The sequence below is a fragment of the Bubalus bubalis genome, chromosome 7 (assembly GCF_019923935.1).
Source record: "Bubalus bubalis isolate 160015118507 breed Murrah chromosome 7, NDDB_SH_1, whole genome shotgun sequence".
In the NCBI taxonomy this organism is placed as follows: domain Eukaryota; kingdom Metazoa; phylum Chordata; class Mammalia; order Artiodactyla; family Bovidae; genus Bubalus; species Bubalus bubalis.
Window position 1 is genome coordinate 12,778,872 of NC_059163.1, and position 23,179 is coordinate 12,802,050.

Consider the following 23,179-nt stretch of genomic DNA (forward strand, 5'->3'; position numbering starts at 1 on the left):
AAGATGCCTGGTATGTCTGACATTGAGGAGGACCCCAGCCTGCAACACATCTTAATCTTTTGTTGGGCAGAATACACCCCATCTTCTCTCAAATGCTGTTTGTACACAGCATCACAGAAAATGGCCAGCAGACAAAACCAGGAATACTAGAAAGAAATGAATTTTTAAAAAAATTTTAATGACGTGTCAAAACACATCCCTGGCAGGTTTGGGGAAAGCCAAGTACCAGACCCATCAGACCAAGGGGACAGCAGAACATAGAATTCAATCTTACTCTCAACTTAGACGAAACAAAGCTGTAAAGCCCAAAACAAACATTAGACTGGTTCCGAAGTTCCCGGAGCTCCAATATCATGTGTGTTTGAGTTCAAGTCAAGCCGGCAACTGATCAAAGGGTGGTCTCCGAGCTAAGACCATGGGAAGCATCTGTGGGTTGTGTTTTGCAGTTAGAGCCATGAGGCAACAGCAGACACAGGAGCCATTCTCGCCAGCTGCAGTTTCCAATGAAGAGACGCGTGGCCATGATTCTGACCATCAGAATCGCTGTCTGCTGGCCTTGCTTCACTGCCTTCTCCAGCCCGGTGCTCTCCAGCATTCCGACACAGCCAACCCCGCGTGCCGTGCTGCCAGCAAGGTGTAACGCCGGAGACTCGCGGGTGACGGCTGACACGGAAAGCAGAAGCGAGGACCCACCCCAGTTCAAGTATGTGTTTTCTGTCACATTTGCCAAACTCTGCCTTAAAGGCAAGACAGCAAAACTGACAAAGAATAGAAATCCACACAAATCCTGAGATACTGTGCTGCTCGTATGCAGCACAGGAAATAGTGCTGCATACCCACCCCGCCCCAGGGCGGACAGTGTCACTTGCTTCTGCTCCTTGCAGCCCTGAAACAGGAAGACGTCCTGGGCGGGACGCAGGGCTCTGCTTCACCCCTAACTGTGTCCTGGGTCTTCTCAGGTGGTGCTAGTGGTAAAGAACCTGCCTGCCAATGCAGAAGATGTAAGAAATGCGGGTTCAGTCCTTGGGTTGGGAAGATCCCCTGGAAAAGGGAATGGCAACCCACTCCAGTATTCTTGCCTGGAGGATCCCATGGACAGAGGAGCCTGGCGGGCTACAGTCCAAAGGGTTGCAAACAGTCGGACATGACTGAAGCGACTTAGCACACCTGCACGTGTTCTGGGTCAAGCTTCACTTTCCCACTTTTCCCCTTTACTTCCAAAATGTCTAAAGCCGCTCATGGCTCAGAAGTCGTTCTTGCTAACAGTAGTGATGGCAACCACTGAACGGATGCCTCTGGCCTCCAGGTATGGTGCTGCCAGCTTTTCACAAATTAGGTCCTTCAATCGCAACCGGAGACTACCCTTTACTGTCTCACTGTCTGGATAAAAAGAGTGAGGTTCAAAGAGGTTAACAAAGAGACCAAGAAAGGGCCTGACTCCAGGCCTGATTCCCAGGAGTCTTCCTTCCTCTGGACACAGTGCCCCTGCATCCAGCCACAACACAGTAGCTCGTCCCCAGTCAGAGCAGAACGTGGGGAAGGTCCGGGGTAAGCTGGCCCATCTGAGACTTAGAGGCCCACAGCATATCTCCATCTACCCCGCTGCCCTTCCTCCTGTTAATCCCCCCAGGCCTAATCCTTCCAACACTTGTTCCACGTCCCGCTCTTGCTTTCACCTCTAGCAAGAGGTATTAAAGATGCTAGTTAACACTGGTTAAAAAAAAAACAAAAAAAAAACACTGGTTAAAGGGGATATTCTTTTCTTTTAAATTTTATTCTATTATTTCTTTTAAGTTTTTTTTCTTTTTTATTTACTTGGCTGTGCCGGGTTTTAGTCGCAGCATGCACGATCTTCGATCTTCGTTGCAGCGTGCGGGAATGTGTGATCCAGTTCCCTGACCACGGATGGAGCCCAGCTCACCTGCGCTGGGAGCGCAGGGTCTTAGCCACTGGACTACCGGGGACGTCCCAAAGGAATGATTCTCACCACACACACCAGCTGTTGAGGGACTCGTGGGCAAAACCTGCTCAGGCATCAGAAAGTGGCCTGGCTCTCCTCCTGCACAGCGAACGAGGGCTGAGACCATCTAAGCAGGGCACTGAAACGGTGATACAGCTAAACAATGGATTAGCTGTATCGTTAATACAGCTGGTTCCCTGTATTTGGTCACAGGCCACACACCCCCAAATCCAGTCACCGATCAATCTGTCTTTGGCTGAAGATGAACTGGGTCAGAGTGGACGGGCCAGACTTACATAGGAACCCTCAGTGAAGAGCAGAACTCCTGGCTGGGCAAGGGTTATTACATATAAACAACTGTTTCAACCGCTCCTGGGTGAAACACCACAACTCACACATACATTTAAACCACACAAAAAATTAACCCCCGTAAACCCTCTAAATGTTTAGAAAATGACGTGATAAAAACAAACGCTTTCTAGTCTGATCAAGTTACTTTTTGACTTGTCACATTTGGTACTATTTCCCATACAACAACATTTTAAGTAAAATAATTTTCACTGCTACAGAATTAGAACTTGGGATAAGAATGTATTTTATTTTCTCATAGAAGTTCTACCAAAAATATACTTTTTTCTTAACTTAAAAATACAGCTTTGGAAAGCAAAATTCGAGTTGTTACAATTTGTTACATGTTTTACAAACAACTGTGAAAGGAAAGAGATCAACAGAATGGACTCAATTATTAAATACAAAAATGTTCATTTTAAAAGCTTGACCTTGTCCTTTAATAACTTCAGGGTGGGGTTCTTGCTGATTTTCTTGTTGAAGATGACCAGGAGTTCCTCTTCAGATTTGTGATGTTCATTTGTCACTGCATAATACTGAGCTAAAACCTTCGCAAAGAAAGACAGTGGTCAAATAGGTATTTGTCCTGAAAATTTAGGAGTGTTAGTTCTCTGGCCCCCAACACAGCGGACAGTGACAAATCAAAGAACCCAGGTGCTGGTTACATGGGGGTGTCCTGCTTGTGGCAATTCACACAGCTGCACATGTGTGACACTCGGCCGCCTGTGTCAGACACCAGCAAAAAAAATTACAAGGAGGGAAAAAAACACTGTTCTGGAATAATCAAAAGACAGTAACACATCTAGAGCAGTAATTTTCAGATTTAACACCGACGCTGCTCTGGCTGAGGAGGTGTGGATGGGGGGGTGACGCCATCGTCATCCGCACCCTGAAGGGCTAAAAAGGAGAAGCTGGAACGTCACTGAGACATACACACACCTATGTTTACAGCGTGTGTATACACACACACAAGTATACAGTGTTTCAGATGTAGAAAAACAGAACAGAACTATAGATTTTAAAATAAAGAACTGATTCTCCCCAGCATTATATACCTGATTCGCACCCTTCATACCTTTTTCCTTAGCTTCTTGATTGTTATTTCATTGTCTGGGGCCTGTTTCAGAACTGCTTTAATAGTTCCCTTCCAGTTGAATTTACCTACAATGTAGAAAATAATATGTAAAATACTGTGTTTTGCGGTACTACAAAAATGGTTAAGAAACAGCTGTGTGTGAGAGATCCAGTCTCCCTACACTCCGGTCAACATTTGGTAGTGGTACGACGTTTGTAGAGCAAGTTTCTGGTCTCGATGAAGCCTCATTTCTCCACCACCTATTTGCTACACAGGAAATGAACAAGACCAGAATGAACAGGATGCCACAGTTCTGCGTAGCAGGCACCTGACCTGTCCAATCACAGTGGCCGAGAGGCACTGACTGTCGTCTACAATACTCATTCTCAGAATGAGCAGAGAAACTAAGTATCATTAAGTACCACCATCCTACAAATTCCTGTAGAAAGACATGAGTTATTTCTAATGAACTCAAGATTTACTAAGGATCTGCTAAGATCAGTTCAGTCAGTTCAGTTCAGTCACTCAGTCGTGTCCGACTCTTTGCGACCCCATGAATCACAGCACGCCAGGCCTCCCTGTCCATCACCAACTCCTGGAGTTCACTCAGACTCACATCCATCGAGTCAGTGATGCCATCCAGCCATCTCATCCTCTGTCATCCCCTTCTCCTCCTGCCCCCAATCCCTCCCAGCATCAGAGTCTTTTCCAATGAGTCAACTCTTTGCATGAGGTGGCCAAACAAGAGTTCGAAATGCAGTACTTGGATGCAATCTCAAAAATGACAGAATGATCTCTGTTCGTTTCCAAGGCAAACCATTCAATATCACAGTAATCCAAGTCTATGCCCCAACCAGTAACGCTGAAGAAGCTGAAGTTGAACGGTTCTATGAAGACCTACAAGACCTTTCAGAACTAACACCCAAAAAAGATGTCCTTTTCATTATAGGGGACTGGAATGCAAAAGTAGGAAGTCAAGAAACACCTGGAGTAACAGGCAAATTTGGTCTTGGAATACGGAATAAAGCAGGGCAAAGGCTAACAGAGTTTTGCCAAGAAAACGCACTGATCATAGCTAAGATCAAGGGGCTGTGTAAACACAGTAAGCAAAGCAAAGATTGACAGCAGGCCAGGACTCATCTAGGGAACCTTTACTTCTGGGAAGATGAAGACGAGTATGCGGAAGGTACATAATTCTGATGAAATGAAAGAAATCAAAGATTTAAATCAACAGACATGCCACGTTCATGGCTTGGAAGACAACACAGTAAATAAAGTGATCGATTCTCCCCAAACTGATCCAATTCCTCTATCATCACAGCAAGACTTTTTATAGATATAGGCAAGATTATTATAAATCTTCTAATTTTGCAACAGAATAAAGTGAAAATAAGCCTACCCCTTTTCAAGACTTTGGATATACCTACTCGAGTCAAGAGTGTGTGGTGGACGGACGGACACGCACAACGAGAGAGAACCCAGAACAGACCCACACCAATACTGGAGAAAGGCACTTCACTGAGAAAAGACAGCCTTTTTAAATGGTGTGGACCCACTAGACATTGATGAGCAAAGAAATAAACCTTCAACCAAGTTTCATATCTCATAAAAATTAACTCAAAATGCATCATGGACTTGAGTGTAAAATATGCAACTATAAGACCTTTAAGAAAAAAACAGAAAAAAAAACCCAAAAACCTCCACGGATTTAAGGCTGGCAAAGAATTCTCAGATGACTTCAGAAGTATCATCTCTTAAAGGAAAAACTGACAAACGAGGCTTCATCAAAACCAAAAACTTGCTCTACAAATGCAGTACCACCACCAAATGCTGACCAGGGTGTAGCGAGACTGGATCTCTCACACACTGCTGGTGGGGATACAACATGGTACAGCTACTCTTGAAAAACCTGGCTGTTTCTTAAAAAACTAAACATGCAAGTAATGTCCCACACAGCCACTGCACCTCCCGAACACTTCTTCCAGAAAACATGACACAGGAAAACCTCTACATGAGGGCTTACAGCCACTTTATTCATCAGGACCATGAACCGGAAATAACCCAGATGTCCATCAACTGATGAATGGATAACCAAGCCGTGGGACACTCACACCACAGACCACTGCTCACAGTGCAGAGGAACGGACTACTGAGATGTGCAGCCACCTGGATGAATCTCCCTAGAATAAGGCTGAGTGAAAAGGGCCAATCTCAAAAGGTTACACAGTGTGAAGTGAAAGTCGCTCAGTTGTGTCCGACTCTTTGCAACCTGATGGACTATACTGTCCATGGAATTCTCCAGGCCAGAATACTGAAGTGGGTAGCTTTTCCCTTCTCCAGGGGATCTCCCAACCCAGGTCTTATGCATTGCAGGCGGATTCTTTACCAACGGAGCTATCAGGGAAGCCCATTACACAGTAAATGATGCCATTTATGTCATATTCTGAAATGACACAATTCCGAAATGGAGAGGAAAACAGAGAGCTACATGGAACTAAGGGATAGGCTGACCTCTGGGGCAGAGGGGGGATGGGGCGAGAGGAGGGTGGGTGTGGCTGTAAGAGGGCAGTGGGAGCATTCCCTGCGGGGACAGGAATGTTTGTCTAATGTTTGTCTCTTGACTGTTTAAGGTCAGCACCCAGGGAAGTTTTGTCCTACGGTTGTGGGAGGTCTCAGCCTCACAGGAAACTGGGTAAGGCCACAGAAGGATCCCTGAAGTCTAATTATTTCTTAAAAATGCACGTGAATCTACAATTATCTCAGAACTAAAAATTTTAAGTTAAAAAAAAATTCACATATACAAAGTTATAAGCTAAGAAATCTAACTACACTTGGGCAGTTACTGAATTTCTGTGAATAAAGTCTCAAATCCCATTTGGGCCCTTGGGCCTGTTCTTAGTGGCAGGCCTCGGGGAATGTTCCCGGTCTGACCAGTGGGAACAGCTCTGCGGAGAAGACAGCATTTAACAGGAGCCCTGGACTTCCCAGGTGGCTCAGCTGGTAAAGAATCTGCCTGCGATGTGGGAGACCTGGGTTCGATCCCTGAGTAAGATCCCCCATAGAAGGGAAAGGCTACCCACTCCAGTATTCTTGGGTTTCACTTGTGGCTCAGCTGATGAAGAATTCACCTGCAATGTGGGAGACCTGGGTTTGATCCCTGGGTTGGGAAGATCCCCTGGAGAAGGGAAAGGCTACCCACTCCAGTATTCTGGCCTGGAGAATTCCATGGACTGTATAGTCCATGGGGTCTTAAAGAGTCGGACAAGACTGAGTGACTTACACTTTCACTTTGGAGTCTGACAAGTACACATTCTGGCTGAAAGAGATGGTGGCTGTGGGGCTCCAAGCAAGGGGATACCAGGGACAGACCCAGAGACAGGAGGAGGAACAGTCAAGCCTGTTCCTGTACCTTGGACTTCAGGGTACATCTATGGGAGTGATAAGAGTCAGGAACAAGAAGGGGCTTACTTTAAGCTCCAAAGACCATACACGTCTCCAATCCAGACAGCTCTACATTCTATCCTTAAAGCTGGAGAGACCCTTCTGAGACTGACTGACAGAGTACTCACTATTACTCTGAAGTCACACCTTGGAGTATGGGTTTTGCTCCAGACTCTTTCCCGTGCATCCAGAGGGCACGACCCACCCGACGGGCCCAACCCTTCCCCTTCTCCCCCAACCTAGAGGGCAGAGCTGCAAAGCACAGTAGCTGTACCTTTTGCAGGAGCCTCGTGGTTTTCCGGTTCTCCGTCCTCGGAATTTTCTGGGGGCTTAATCTTTTTCTTCTTAGAATCTGCTTCAACTAAGTCATTAGGAAGATTAAAAAAAAAAAAAAAAAAAAAACAGATTTCACATTTATAACAGCACCTACCATTTAATGAGAGGCCTACAGGGCCAAACCCCTAAAAAAAAATCTCATCACCTTGCTCATGCCCCCAGGCACCCCAGTCCCGAGGCGGGGGGCTTCTCCTCCAAGGCAGTCGAGAGGTTGTGTCACCTGCCCTGGACTAAGCCCAGGTTGGCCTGCTCCCAAACCTTATGCTCTTTGCCGCAAGTGGTTTCAAACGGTAAGGTCTGACACATTTTTATCCATTCCCAACTCACAGCTCAAACATTCTTTAACAAACCCTTGGAGCATAAGTGAGCCAGCCACAAACCTTCCGAGTGCTTGCGCTTTCTTTTCCCTGGACCGGCGTCTGCCTGCTCCCCCACCTCGGCGCCTCCATCCACCGCCCCATCCTGGGCGCGCTCGGCCTTGCTCTTCTTCCTCTGGCTCTTTATCCCCGAGGAGCCGTCGGCTGCCTCCTGCTCGGCCTCCTGTGCCGCTTTGCGCTTTTTAGGCTTCTGACTCTTTGCGTTCTCCTGGTGGTTTTCTAGTCTTAGTTCTTTCTTTTCTTTTTTCCTATTCTTCTGCCGTTCTGCCTTCCTTTCTCTCTTATTCTTCTTGGCCTCTGCTGGCTCTTCCGTGCTGCTGTTTGCTTTGGAGGACGGGACGTCGGCGTTGTTCTCTGCACACGGCTTGGTCACTGGCTCTGGCGGCTGCTGATCTGGCCCCTTATCGACAGGTTCCTTATTATTAAGCAAAACCAAGACACACATAAATACTCATTCCAGACACATATCATTGTGTGTATCTACTGAATAAATTCCTCTAAGGAAACTGTTATTACTTACCATTTTATAACTGCGACCCTCACCCCAGCCCCACTGCTCACATGTAGCAGTTAATACACAAAATGAATAAAACTACCCCCAGCCCACATTCCTCTCTGCCTTTAACAGATATTTTCATTCCACTAGAAAAATGAAGGATCTCTATGTCACGGAAAAGTCAGACCTTTAATTCTGGATCACTAGCCGCCTGTTGCATAGAAGACAGGCATGTAGGTGTGGCAGAAACCACCAGATTTATGCATCTGCAGGCCTGGGTTCAAGTTCCAGCTCTGTTCACTAGCCAGGTCACTCACCAGGTGACTCACAGTAAGTTATTTATCTGCTTCAAACCTATTTCCTCATCTATACACAAAAAGGTAGTGACACCTACCTAACACAGTTTATGTACAAATAAAATGAGAAAAGCTAAGCTTGAGAAAACAGCTGGATGTACAAGAAGAGTTTTGTAAACTCCTGAGTACTAGACAGAGGTGCCCTTATCACCATCACTGTTCAGATGGATGGCTACCCTGAGAGGAATGTCAGGGAGGGACACCTGGGCGGAATGTCAAGAATGGTAATTAAGGAACCATGGAAACACACGCTGGAATAAGACAAACTTCCTATTTACTGCCCCACCTGACTCAAACCGAGTGATTTCAGCACAGCCAGCCCCACTGCCTGCTGCACTCTGACTATAAATATGCTGTGGCCTCCATGCCTGCCCCTTCCCAAGAGAGCATGTGGAGCAATTCACTGAACTGCTCCCTCCGCGAGCCCTGATGCATCTGCAGGGTGGGGCCGCTGCAGGGGTCCTGCAAACCCCGGGACTCACGGTCAAGCTCCATCTCTGTTAAGTAACTGGCCAGGTGGTAGTCCTCCTCCTTTCAGAGGCGAGGTCACGAGGGGACCAAATGGAGGAGGACTGGCTTTCACTCCTGTACAAGCACTTTGCTGAGCTCACGTGGCCCGTGAGACCCAGTCATAGGCTCAAAGAGTAGTATTTGGGTATTGAGACTAAATAACTGGAGTTTTTTCAGTAAGAATTCAGAGATCAAATCATCCAGGCACATGCCGGGGAGGCAGGCAATGAGCTCAGAAAGGACACAGGAGGAAGGGGGACCAGGACAGCTCGCCCTGTCCTACAAGTTCCGTCCTATGGTACAGTGTGCTGTGAGCAGCAACCCACCAGGGTCTGAGCACTGCCCCCTTCAGCCCAGTCTCCAGCTGCTGCCCCGCCTCCACTTCCTAACCAAGTCCGCCCCCTGCACCTCAGCTTCTGGGAGAGAGGGGAGACAGGAGGGAAGGAAGGAAGGAGGGAAGGAGACACACACTCACCCACCCAGCAGCCGCTCAATCAATGAGTGAACAAACTCACGCCCCACCAGCTTCCTACTTCGTTCCAGACTCTCCTCCAACGTGGTCTCCTCAGACACGATTTCACTGCCTCTGTCCTGACAGCGAGACTCTCCCCTCCTTCACTCTCTGCCCTGTCCTCTGCCTCCCATTTCTTCCTGGCCTGTGTCACCACTTTACATCACAGCATCAGCTCTTAGAGCAGCTGTCGGTCTCTCCTGCCAGAATACAGCTCTGCAGGGAGGGACCCAGGTCCAAGGACGGCTGGGTCCACAGTTACCAGGTTCCGCTGTGCACTGGGGCAGTGAGTGTTTCACCTGAGAAGGATACAAAGCCTCCAGCCCAGCACCCTCAGGGCCTTGGCACCATCTCCACCTCCAACTCCAGGACATGCCAGGACGTTCACTGCCCAAAAGCAACGACAAGCTGCATTTTGCAGAGCTCAGAGTTTACCATGAGCTGCTTACTGGTTATCTTATTTAATTCTTATATATTCACAGCTTCAAAAATGAAATTAGAAAACTCTATTTTTTGAACTCTGGAGTTAAGCTAAATAACCACAAACTTTTATGACTGTTAGCTAAAATAATGGAGGTGAAAGTGAAAGTCACTCAGTCATGTCCAACCCTTTGCAACCCCATGGACTATACACTCCGTGGCCTGTATACTGGAGTGGGTAGCCTTTCCCTTCTCCAGGGGATCTTCCCAACCCAGGAATTGAACCCAGGTCTCCCGAATTGCAGGCGGATTCTTTACCAGCTGAACCACAAGGAAAGCCCCAAATAATGGAAATAACCTTTAAAAAAATAGGTGCCACATAAGTGCCAATTGAATGATTGGTTACAAGGTTTCAAGGGCCCATTCGTGTGTTTAGAGACAAATGCTAGATGCACTGCCAAGAGAAAGTTTCATTTTTTATCCCAATTTGTGGTCAAAACTATTCTCTCTGCATAAAGCACATCAACAGCTGACAACTGTGAGGAGAATAGAAGCCCAGTTGGACCCCAGTGTTGTTTTGAAACACTAATGATGTCTTCAGATGGGATATAAGCTCCAAGTAGGGGCAAAGTGCAACTGAGTTAATGAGAAAAAATGTTGAACAATGGAAGCAAGGACATGCCTACAAGACGTCACACTACAACTTTCTGCAGGTGTATTCCACATCTGGGGCCTCTCGGATCAAAGCATCTTCTTGGAAGGTGGTCTACTGATGTGTTCCAAGCAATCCCTCTGGCCACTGGAAGGAAGGAGACCAGCACCTACCGAGCGCCCACGCCCTGCTGGGCATGAGCTGGGAGGCTTGTACTCCCTCATCTGCTTTAATACTAGGACACGACCCCTCACCCCACACCTACCAGAATACCTGGTCACCCTCTCTTGTTCTCACCCTGTTTATTTTTCCTTCCTGCCACTATCACCCACCTGACTTGTTTTTCTGTTTTTTGTTCAGGGCCTGACTCGTATTGGGCACAGTAAGTACTGAGTCTTTTGTGTTGTCACTTAGTTGCTAAGTCACGTCCGACTCTTTTGTGACCCCATGGACTGTGTAGACCACCAGGCTCCTCTGTCCATGGGATTTCCCAGGCAAGAATACTGGAGTGGATTGCCATACCCTCCTCCAGGGGATCGAACCGACCCAGGGATCCAACCCAGGTCTCCCGCACCGCAGGCAGATTCTTTCCACTGAGCCATCTGGGAAGCCCCTACTTAGTCTAACGATCCACCTCTATTTAAGACAAGGAAACGAAGGCTCAGAGAGGTTAAATAAAATGCCCAAGAGCAAACGCCTGGCAAATAGCCAAGTAGGGATTCAAATAGGGTTTGTCAGAAACCCAAAGCACCTGTTCTTTTCCAATCATCCCACTACTTGATGTCTAAGCCGATCAAGTCTAGTCAGCTGGTACTGTTATCAAAGATCGGGATTAAATACCTTTCTCTGCACAATAAGGAAATCTTCTCTGCAGTGCACACAGTGTATTCCTTCCCATTAATGAAGGCACAAAGAGGCTCTCTGAAAAAGAAGGCTGTCTTGACCTCCAAAAATAAGACATTCCCGTTTCATTTTTACTAACCACTTTTGCCACACTGCAAGTCTACAGTGAGATTGGACTTACATTGCTGGAAGCTTCGGAAAAGATATTCCACACCTGCTCCAGGATAGATTCATTATGAACTTTTAAACTGTTCTTCATCCAATTCTGTATGGATGAAAAAGAAAAAAGGAAAAAACCCCACTTATCCCATATGCTGAGAGGTACACATAAGCTGTCACTGAAGTGCCCATATCCCCTCCATTCAGGGAAGTCCAGTCAAATACATACCTGAAATTTTGCCCTTTTCCTGGGAACGTTGTCAAAACCACTAATTTGCTCTAATAGTTCCCTCACTTTGGGGCTGACATTGGGTCTTTTTATTAATTCATGAATTTTCTACAGAAAAGGAAGATAAAAGCAATAAACAATCGACAGATGAGTTTCATGAAAGTCAAACTGCTGGGTTCACACCTCAAGTCCAGATTCTGGGTTAATGTCTATGTTTACAGATTCAACAGAGTGCTCAAAGGCCAGAGCAATTTATTGTTGCTGTTCAGTTGCTAAGTCATGTCTGACTTTTGGCGACCCCCATGGACCGCAGCCCGCCAGGCTTCCCTCTCCTTCACTATCTCCCCGAGACTAAGGCAAGAAATAAAAGGCATCCACACTGGAAAGAAAGAAGTAAAATGATCTCTGTTCCCAGACAGCATGGTCTTACATGTCAAAAACCCAAAAGATTTCACAGAAAGAATCTTTAGGACTAAGTTCAGCGGTTGCAGGATACAAAAAAATCAACACTCAAAAATCAAGCTGCATTTCTCTACACTAATAAAGAACAAATTGGAGAGGAAATTAATAAACAATTCCACTTATAATACCATCAAAAAGAATGAAATACTTAGGGATAAACTTAACTAACCAACGAGGTAAAATACGTATATACTGAAAACTAAAAAACACTGCTGAGAGAAATTAAAGAAGATACAAGGAAACGGAAAGACATCCCATGTCCAAGAACTGAAGACAATATTAAGATGTCAATACTACTTAAAGAGAGCTACAGGATCAGATGTAACCTCTATCAAAAGATGAAACAGTCCTGGAGATGGATGGTGGTGATGGCCGTACAACACTGTGAATGTACTTGGTTGCATGGGATACATTTATTTTTGTCTTCCCAGGCTTCCCAAGAAGGCAGGTGACAGATAAAACTCCTTGATGAATTAGGAAAACCTTACCTGAATCCAGGCCTGCTGTTTAACATCGCCTTTGTGGGTTTTACCTTCATACCCTTTGCCACCATACTTCTGATCTTCACTTATGCATTTCACATGGTTTTTATAGTCATCGCCCCTTAAAGTGAGAAAGTTCCACCGTTAGAATGATTCCCAAATCGGAGTCCGTGCAAATCTAGCATGCAGTCCACACTTACCTTGCCATTTGTGCTCTGCACGGCCACCCCACCCCTTTCACTTACTACGCTGATAACCTCCTGGTCACGTCACATTTCCCTTCTTCCCAACTGTTCAAATCCCACCACCAAACTTTCCACCCATTTTTATATACAAATGTCTTAAAATCATATTGATAGGCATTATTTTTTTTTAAGTCATAAGCGAATAGAATAAAAAAGAATTCTCTCCAACAGGGTGGCTTTATCTTAAGTTACAAAGCCTGTAGGGTTTCCTGGTAATATAGAGGGAACAGTCAATAATCAGCTGTAGACTAAGTTAAAAGGTGGTATAAAATGGTAGTATCAGGTCACGAGAAAGTTCTGGATCTTGGGAGTCTTGGAAAAAAAGGACACTCAATTCTGTCTTATATGATCGTTTGAAGCTCTACAGGGTTCTCGGGGAAACACTGGGAAGAGGTCAGGGGCAAAGTCCCTTAAGGAGAAACAGCCCAATTTTCACCTGTTTCTGTATATCCTTTCTCCTAGGATTAGGTATGAACAAAGACTTTATCAGCTTCCAAACTCTTTTTTTAAATCACTGCTTTAGAATGAAATTAAAAGGGACTATTTGCAAATATCCCTAAAATGCTACTGAGGCCAGTAGGGCCCACGTGCCAAAAGCTGAACCCTCTGAAGCTGAAGGCAATCAGTGCAAGAATGAGAGTAGCCAACTGCAGACGACCCTCCCTGAGAAACACTGGATGGGCAGGACCCACCCTGCCCCGTCCCCTCTGTCCTCCCCTCTCCAGAGACCCCTTCACTGGAAGCACCTGCCTCACTCGGGGCCAGGGGCTTCACTCCCTCCGTCACCTCTGATTTTCTGGGGGAGGACCGAGTCTCTTCTCCCAGGGATCTCCACTGTGGATGCATAACTTCATTTTCGGGTCTGTAAATCCATCGCTTCCCTGTGATCAGCACAGCACACCGGGAAACCCTGCTCCGCATGCTCACCTCCCTGGTTCCAGTAACGGTGCCAAGGACAGGTCAGCAAGTGCCACGGACTCATCAGATTTCGACCAAACCCACAACTCCCTTTTTTCTGAGTCTTCTCTTTGCATCAGCTTTAAAGAGCAAATGGTCCTGGCAGGCACTACATTTTTTTCTTAATTTTCTTTCCTCAAATTTGCCTCTTGCTCTTTTTTTTTTTTTAAATGCTTTGTGGAACCAACGATCCCATAACTGGTCTGGACATTTAGGACAGATCCACATGGACTTACCAGAAGTCTTTGCCGCAGTCGATGCAGGAAAGACATTCACAGTTTCGGCAAAGAGCCACGTGCTTTTCCACTTGTACCTTCTTCACTGATTCACCACATGCATTGCATGTAAAAAATACCATTTTTAGCTAAATGATTAAATTTTTTTTTTTACCCAAGACGGGTTTTAAGCCCTGTCCTAAAAAAAAAGTTAAAAAGGAAAAAAGATAATTATCATTGTAATGTGAAACTTCTTTTCCAAATATGACTCAGACAGCTAACTCCTCACATGAAAATAACACAACAGAATCAAAGCTGATTCGTAATCTACACTAACCTTTACCATCACCTAAGTAAAACTGTATTCAACAATATTAACACGGCTAAAACTGGTTGAGTGTGTGCTCACCATGCGCTGGGCTTTATTCTAAAAGCTTTACGTCTATGGACTTCATTAACCCTCACAGCAACCCTATGAGGGAAGGACTCTTGTCGTTCACAATTTACACGTGATATTGGGACTCAGACTAAGGAAACTGTCTAAAGTCACGCAGTAGCAGAACCAGGATTTAAACTTGGCAGGCTGGCTCTAGAGATGAAGTTTGGGGATGTCATGTGCAATATCCTACTTTTTCCAATAACTTTAAGTGCACACATGCAGTCTCTTTCTCTCTACTGCCTCTAGGTGAGCTCTTAAAAGTACTCCGAGTTCCCAAATACAGTAAGAACACAACCAAAGGGGAATCACGGAAAGTTTAGAAAGTGGAGAAGAGACCTAAAAATCATTCCTATAAGCACAAACAGCACTCATACAGGCATAACTGTGTATCCACAGGTGTTAAAAATGCAGATGTGCGCATCAGTTTCAGTGGACAGGAGCAGGTGTGGTCCCCTGTTGGATCAATCGGAAACCACAGAACTCTTCCACGTGTCCCAATGCTGGGTGCTGAACTACTGGAGTGGGCTCCCAAACCCAGGCGTCTGGAGCACCGCCCCGTGATTCAGTGGGTCCATACCTACACATAACTACCGTTTAAAAAGTTCATGGAGGTGCTACTGCCCTCAACAAAACACAAATTCATTTAAAAGTGTGCTAGAAATCACTGTAACTTTCCAAGATTCAGTTCAGTTGCTCAGTCGTGTCCGACTCTTTGCAACCCCATGGACTGCAGCACACAAGGCTTCCCTGTCCATCACCAACTCCTGGAGCTTGCTCAAACTCATGTCCGTCGAGTAGGTGATACCATCCAACCATCTCATTCTCTGTCACCCACTTCTGCTCCTGCCTTCAATCTTTCCCAACATCAAGGTCTTTTTCTATAAGTCAGTTCTTCGCATCAAGTGGCCAAAATATTGGAGCTTTAGCATCAATCCTTCCAATGAATATTCAGGACTGACTTCCCTTAGGATTGACTGGTTTGATCTCCCTGCAGTCCAAGAGACTCAAGAGTCTTCTTCAACACCACAGTTCAAAAGCATCAGTTCTTTGGCACTCATCTTTCTTTATAGTCCAACTCTCACATCCATACATGACGACTGGAAAAACCATAGCTTTGACTAGAAGGACCTTTGTTGGCAAAGTAATGTCTCTGCTTTTTAATATGCTATCTAGGTTGGTCATAGCTTTCCTTTCAAGGAACAAGCATCTTTTAATCTCATGGCTGCAGTCACCATCGGCAGAGATTTTTGGAGCCAAGGAAAAAAAGTTTGTCACTGTTTCCACTATTTTCCCATCTACTTGCCATGAAGTGATGGGATTCAATGCCATGATCTTAGTTTTTTGAATGTTGAGTTTTAAGCCAGCCTTTTCACTTTCCTCTTTCACCTTCATCAAGAGGTTCTTCAGTTCCTCTTCACTTTCTGCCATAAGGGTGATGTCATCTGCATTTTTGAGGTTATTGATATTTCTCCCAGCAATCCTGATTCCAGCTTGTGCTTCATCCAGCCCACCATTTTGCATGATGTACTCTGCATATAAGTTAAATAAGCAGGGTGACAATATATAGCCTCGACATACTACCTTCCCAATTTAGAACCAGTCCATTGTTACATGTCCGGTCCTAACTGTTGCTTCTTGACCTGCATACAGATTTCTCAGGAGGCAGGTAAGGTGGTCTGGTACTCCCATCTCTTGAAGAATTTTCCAGTTTGATGTGATCCACACAGTCAAAGACTTTGGCATAGTCAATAAAGCAGAAGTAGATGTTTTTCTGGAACACTCTTGCTTTTTCAATGATCCAAAGTATGTGGGCAATTTGATCTCTGGTTCCTCTGCCTTTTCTAAATCCAGCCGGAACATCTGGAAGTTCTCAGTTCACATACTGTCGACGATGTGTTTGGAGAATTTTGAGTGTTACTTTACTAGCATGTGAGATGAGTAGAATTGTGCAGTAGTTTGAGCATTCTTTGGCATTGCCTTTCTTTGGGATTGGAATGAAAACTGACTTTTTCCAGTCCTGTAGCCACTGCTGCGTTTTCCAAATTGGCTGGCAATTGAATGCAGCACTTTCACAGCATCATCTTTTAGCATTTGAAATAGCTCAGCTGGAATTCCATCACATCCATTAGCTTTGTTCTTAGTGATGCTTCCTAAGGCCCACTTGACCTCGCATTCCAGGATGTCTGGTTCTAGGTGAGTAATCACACCATTGTGGCTATCTGGGTCATTAAGATCTTGATTTTTTTAATCACTAGATTGTTATTTTACATTATTAATAAGTTTCACAGCAAAAATACTGAGAACAAATGTTTAACCCAGCATGTTCTTTCTCATCATGAAGGTAAGGTCAAGTACGCTGATACAGTTTTTTCAGGGTACGACTTCATCTGAGACTCCTCTGGCACAAATGAGAGACTCCTGGTTCATGGAAAATTCTCATGCACGAGATCACCATCTCTCCTGTACTCCCACCTTCTGAGACACCGCTAGAGAGGACAAACCTAAGAAAGGAGCAGGGCTATTCCCATCCATTCAGCCTCAAATGAAAATGTACATCCTGGCTGCAACTCCAGGGTTACAGAGGCTCAGCTGGTCTCTCTTGGAGGTCTCTTGCCCTGCAGTTTACTTAATGTGCTTATAAAACGTGGGCCCCTGACCCAGAGACCCCCTTCTTCAGCTCTCCATCAGGGTTACATGGGGTCAGTTACAGCCGAGCAGCAAATCCAAAAGAAAGAAAGCCTGACTGTTCTGGGATGTGCACCAACCAAGAGCACCTTCTCACCTGGTTATGGTGAAAGACGTATGAAACAGTCACAGGTCCGGAGGAGCTAGTCTCACATGGACTGTGACCCACTCCCCCGAAGCCAGCACTCTGCTCTCAGCAGGATGACCAGGTTGCTGGCAGGTAACAAAAGCAGCCGGGCTTCCCTGGTGGCTCAGTGGTAAAGAATCTGCCTGCAAAGCAGCTTCAGTCCCTCGGTCAAGAAGATGCCCTGAAGAAGGAAATGGCTAACCCACTCCAGTATTCTTACCTGGAGAATTCTATGGACAGAAAAGCCTGTCGGGGTACAGTCCATGGAGTTGCAAAAGAGTTGGCAGGCTACTGAATGCACATGCATACAAGGGCACTTTGGCCTCAAAACGAGAGTAAACCACAGTCACCAAGAGATGGACTGCCACCTTACACACAAGGTGGAACAAACTCAATTACCTGCTGACAATGATGAAAGTACTTTCACAATGAGATTCGACCATGAAAAAAATTACCCCCGCAAACTGCAGCTATGGCCTACAGCTTTCCAACCGTCATTTTTGAGGTCTATTCTGTATCTTGTTTGAGGCAGAGAGGGGAGGGGAGGAAGGCTTCGCCTAGCTTTGAGATACAGCTGAGAGATGCAGCCTGTCGTGGAAGGTTAGGAATTAAAAGGCCTGAGAAGGACGACTGGAGACAAAATTCCTCTACTGAATGAAGCCAGTGATGCTGACAAAAAAAGGTGCTCAGCATATCTGTACAAAATATATCTTCTCTCTAGTGATTAGATACACACAGAGTAAACACCAATTCAGGAGAGAATTAGATTTTGGTCACATGTAGATTGGAAAGATACCTCTCCAATCGTTTTCATTTGGTCTTTTGCGGCACATGTTCATTCAGAAATCTGTTGGGGTTTTTTTCAAAGATAGAATGGGTTGCTTGCACAGTAAGCAGGAACTCATTCTCCCAGGGCTTTCCTCTGGAGTTTTAGAGCCACAGCTGCATACTGACCCTTGATCTGTACCGTGGGCAGTGTGGCCGCCTGCTTGCTAAGGAGATAAGCTCTGTAAGGAGCTTACCTGTCCCTCTTCACCCAGCCCTCCAGGGAAGTACCTTTCTTTTGTGCAGTAAACAGTGGTATGTGTGTCTGTGGTGGGAGGAAGGGACTGCAAACAACCCCAAGATCAAAACCATCCAAACTGCACAGCGGACTCAAGTGTGGCAAATCCTAGAGCAGGTTTGACAATTTCAGAAGTGGACATGCTTCTGAATTTACAAAAAGACACCCCTCCAACTGAAAACAGCAAGCACCTCCTACACACAAAAGACAACTCATTCAAACTTCACAGGACTCAATAAATGTGAAAGAAATTTAAACAGTCACATTTTCAAATGATGTTTTGGTAAATGTGTAACATTTGGACTTCACAAGTTGGAAAAGCTAAAACCATGTTGCATTAAGACTTTCATGACACCTATATACCGTCTAAGTGCCGTTTTAAGTCATGACCATTCATTTAAAAATATTACGACCCTGTCTTTTATTCTTAAGCTAGGCCACACTGGACAAGGAGACCACCCATGTCACAGCAGAGGATGATGGGTATTGAACAGCACTGCTGAGCTGATGGGTAGCAGACAGCATCCCTAGGAGCTGGAAACCTGCGAAGCAATTCAAGCACCTAAGTCTCCTCTTATCAAGCTGGTGGCCACCTTCTGTTGACCTGGGCCTGGACTCAGGGCCAGAAGATCTGAGCTGGAGTCTGCATCCGCCAATTAAAAACTAAATGACCTGGATACCTAAGCTTCTCAGAATCTGTTTATCTATAAAATGGGTCTAATACCACACAGTATTGTGTGGAAAATTAAAGATACCAGATTTGAAAGATAAATTCTTACTCAATGGTAGAATTTCTTGTGGTCTATTTACTGCACATCAATGATATTGCTCCCAGTCCCCTCCAAACACTGCTTCTTTAAATATGATCCTCAATCTACCCATCTATCTTCATAAACTCACCCCAGTCTCTGCTGGCTCCCCATCCGCTGGGTGCCTACACTACCACCATATTCCCTGATAACATGAACTCAAATTGGTTCTGGGATTGTGAAGTGAACATGTAAGTCACTCGGTTGTGTCTGACTCTGCGATCCCATGGGCAGTAGCACGCCAAGCTCCTCTGTCTGTGGAATTCTCCAGGCCAGAATATTGGAGTGGGTTGCCATTCCCTTCTCCAGGGGATCTTCCTGACCCAGGGATCCAACTCGGGTCTTCTGCATTACAGGCAGATTCTTTACCATCTGAGTCATCAGGGAAGCTTGTATTTGGAGTGATTTTATTTATTTTTTAACCCTCCTCTTTACATATTTTTGTATTGTCTTCAGTACAGTTCAGTTGCTCAGTCATATCTGACTCTTTGCAACCCCATGAATCGCAGCACGCCAGGCCTCCCTGTCCATCACCATCTCCCGGAGTTCACTCAAACTCACGTCCATTGAGTCGGTGATGCCATCCAGCCATCTCGTCCTCTGTCATCCCCTTTTCCTCCTGCCCCCAATCCCTCCCAGCATCAGAGTCTTTTCCAATGAGTCAACTCTTCGCATGAGGTGGCCAAAGTACTGGAGTTTCAGCTTTAGCATCATTCCTTCCAAAGAAATCCCAGGGCTGATCTCCTTCAGAATGGACTGGTTGGATCTCCTCGCAGTCCAAGGGACACTCAAGAGTCTTTTCCAACACCACACTTCAAAAGCATCAATTCTTCGGCACTCAGCTTTCTTCATAGTCCAACACTCGCATCTATACATGACCACTGGAAAAACCATAGCCTTGACTAGACGGACCTTTATTGGCAAAGTGATGTCTGTGCTTTTCAATATGCTATCTAGGTTGGTCATAACTTTTCTTCCCAGGAGTAAGCGTCTTTTAATTTCATGGCTGCAGTCACCATCTGCAGTGATTTTGGAGCCCAAAAAGAAAAAAGTCTGACACTGTTTCCACTGTTTCCTCATCTATTTGCCATGAAGTGATGGGACCAGATGCCATGATCTTCGTTTTCTGAATGTTGAGCTTTAAGCCAACTTTTTCACTCTCCTCTTTCACTTTCATCAAGAGGCTTTTGAGTTCCTCTTCACTTTCTGCCATAAGGGTGGTGTCATCTGCATATCTGAGGTGATTGATATTTCTCCCGGCAACCTTGATTCCAGCTTGGGCTTCTTCCAGCCCAGCGTTTCTCATGATGTACTCTGCACAGAAGTTAAATAAGCAGGGTGACAATATACAGCCTTGACGAACTCCTTTTCCTATTTGGAACCAGTCTGTTGTTCCATGTCCAGTTCTAACTGTTGCTTCCTGACCTGCATATAGGTTTCTCAAGAGGCAGGTCAGGTGGTCTGGTATTCCCATCTCTTTCAGAATTTCCCACAGCTTATTGTGATCCACACAGTCAAAGGCATTGGCATAGTCAATAAAGCAGAAATAGATGTTTTTCTGGAACTCTCTTGCTTTTTCCATGATCCAGCGGATGGTGGCAATTTGGTCTCTGGTTCCTCTGCCTTTTCTAAAACCAGCTTGAACATCTGGAAGTTCACGGTTCACGTATTGCTGAAGCCTGGCTTGGAGAATTTTGAGCATTACTTTACTAGCGTGTGAAGTGAGTGCAATTGTGTGGTAATTTGAGCATTCTTTGGCATTGCCTTTCTTTGGGTTTGGAATGAAAACTGACCTTTTCCAGTCCTGTGGCCACTGCTGAGTTTTCCAAATTTGCTGGCATATTGAGTGCAACACTTTCACAGCATCATCTTTCAGGATTTGAAATACCTCAACTGGAATTCCATCACCTCCACTAGCTTTGTTCATAGTGATGCTTTCTAAGGCCCACTTAACTTCACATTCCAGCATATCTGGCTCTAGGTGAGTGATCATACCATCGTGATTATCTTGGTCATGAAGATCTTTTTTGTATAGTTCTTCTTTTCTTGCCACCTCTTCTTAATATCTTCTGCTTCTGTTAGGTCCATACCATTCCTGTCCTTTATTGAGCCCGTCTTTGCATGAAATGTTCCCTTGGTAACTCTAATTTTCTTGAAGAGATCTCTAGTCTTTCCCATTCTGTTCTTTTCCTCTATTTCTTTGCATTGATTGCGGAGGAAGGCTTTCTTATCTCTTCTTGCTATTCTTTGGAACCCTGCATTCAGATGCGTATATCTTACCTTTTCTCCTTTGCTTTTCACTTGTCTTCTTTTCACAGCTATTTGTAAGGCCTCCCCAGACAGCCATTTTGCTTTTTTGCATTTCTTTTCCATGGGGATGTTCTTGATCCCTATCTCCTGTACAATGTCAGGAACCTCAGTCCATAGTTCATCGGGCACTCTATCAGATCTAGTCCCTTAAATCTATTTCTCATTTCCACTGTATAATCATAAGGGATTTGATTTAGGTCATACCTGAATGGTCTTACTATTCTTTAAAAAAAATTCCTTCACAAACATACACACACAGACCTAAACCCCACTGACATCATCACCACCAAAACTGCCCACCTTAAGGGCCAACCTGTCAACAGCCTCCTGGGAGCCCTGAGACCTGAAGCAAGTCATTGTCCCCTAGGGACTTAAGTTCTTTAGGCTGTGAAACAATGCATTAGGCCAACTAGGCTAGCCCTGAGCTCCTCCCAAGAGGAAAACTCCAAGAAACCAGGGGCATGGTGAAAGGGAAAGACAGACAAGCACACACTGTACACCATCACGCAGCAGCTCCTGACTGCAGGGTATACAGTCAGGCAGGATCTCTCCTTGCTCTGCAAAGACTCTCAAGGAAGGTACATCCATCTCCACTTGACAGATGAGCCAAGGCCCACAGAAGCTGAGTGGTGTCTCTCGAACCCCAAGTTCCAGTCTCACACCCTCCCCACATACTACATCAACAGCAGTGTTTTAAACAGCATCTATTCACTGGTGTAATAACTACCTGTGGAAGCCGACACGTCAGGCACGACGTTAGGCACCGGGGGACTGAGGGTGCTGTGTGAATAAGTCCCAGGTAGGCACTCGGCGAGAATGGTAGGCGTGCAAGCACTCACACCCCACCTCATGCCTCTAACCGCTCCACAAAGGCAGGGGGTGCAGAAAATCCGGACATTGACGGATCATCTACTATGTGCCAAGCCCTAGCTCCTGTAATACTCACAAGAATCCTCTGAGTTACGTAGGTTCTATTATTATTTCCTTTTGACAGACCAGGCACAAAAGGGGTTCAATAACTGTCAACAAGCTACACGTGCAGTTGGTGGCAAACCTGGATTCACAACGCAGCTACTCCCGGCCCTAAAGCCCCGCGCTCTCAACCACTATGCCCTAAGGGCCTCTTCCTTGGGGATCGAGCTCCTCAAGACTCAAAGAAGGCAAGCACCTCGTCCCCAATATGCAGCAAGCCTGCACAACGCAGTCCGGTGGGGGAACCAACCAACCATCCCGGCTGGAACCCCCTCTACGGGTTCCCAGCACCGACTTTTCCATTTTAAAACCCGGAGGAACTGGTCATTCTAACTCCAGGACTCCTTCCATTTCCCCCAGACCACGAATGAAACTTGAATGCATTTCTTTCTTCCATGAGTTTAAGCCAAAGGAAAGACTCTCTAACGGTGGAAACGCAGGCAACGGCCACTGCGCCCACCCTACCCCACTCCACCCCCCGCCCCACAGCCTGAGCTCCAGCCCCACAGATCGGACCTCTGGGCCACCGCCCTTCACCTCTTAGCCAGCGCCGGCCAACGGTTTCAACCCGCCGAGAAAGGAGCACGTGGAATCGCGGTTTCCCGCAAGGCTCTATAACCTGCACCTCCCTCCAGGGCTTCCGCGCGCAGAATTCGCTTCGGAGGCGCCCCGCGCGCCTGCGCGCCGCGACCACACCTCC

General features: G+C 45.8%; 1 protein-coding gene across 3 annotated transcripts; it reads right to left on the bottom strand.

Annotated features, from left to right (window-relative positions):
• Positions 1-2,538: 2,538 nt before the first annotated feature.
• LYAR (Ly1 antibody reactive) lies at positions 2,539-23,167 on the bottom strand. 3 transcript variants are annotated; one of them, XM_006043822.3, is made up of 9 exons: positions 23,017-23,165; positions 14,096-14,273; positions 12,664-12,778; positions 11,714-11,821; positions 11,507-11,590; positions 7,541-7,952; positions 7,099-7,185; positions 3,384-3,469; positions 2,539-2,856 (listed from the first exon to the last, which is right to left on the bottom strand). In XM_006043822.3, the coding sequence occupies exons 2-9, from the start codon at positions 14,215-14,217 to the stop codon at positions 2,722-2,724; spliced, it is 1,149 nt and encodes a 382-aa protein (XP_006043884.2). In that variant the 5' UTR covers positions 14,218-14,273; positions 23,017-23,165; the 3' UTR covers positions 2,539-2,721. The 3 variants fall into 3 exon arrangements, with proteins under 3 accessions (XP_006043884.2, XP_025145492.2, XP_044801581.1); XM_025289707.2 differs by having other exon boundaries at positions 22,996-23,147; XM_044945646.1 differs by lacking the exons at positions 11,507-11,590; positions 11,714-11,821 and having other exon boundaries at positions 23,017-23,167.
• Between the last annotated feature and the right edge of the window lie 12 nt (positions 23,168-23,179).

Bases quoted from the DNA above. Each gene is read 5' to 3' on its own strand.
- LYAR (XM_006043822.3), bottom strand. From the start codon at position 14,217: ATGGTATTTTTTACATGCAATGCATGTGGTGAATCAGTGAAGAAGGTA. The intron at 3,470-7,098 runs GTACAGCTACTG...TCTACATTGTAG, and splicing joins CCACGAGGCTCCTGCAAAAG to GTAAATTCAACTGGAAGGGA. The intron at 2,857-3,383 runs GTATGAAGGGTG...TTCTTTGCGAAG, and splicing joins TCAAGAAGCTAAGGAAAAAG to GTTTTAGCTCAGTATTATGC.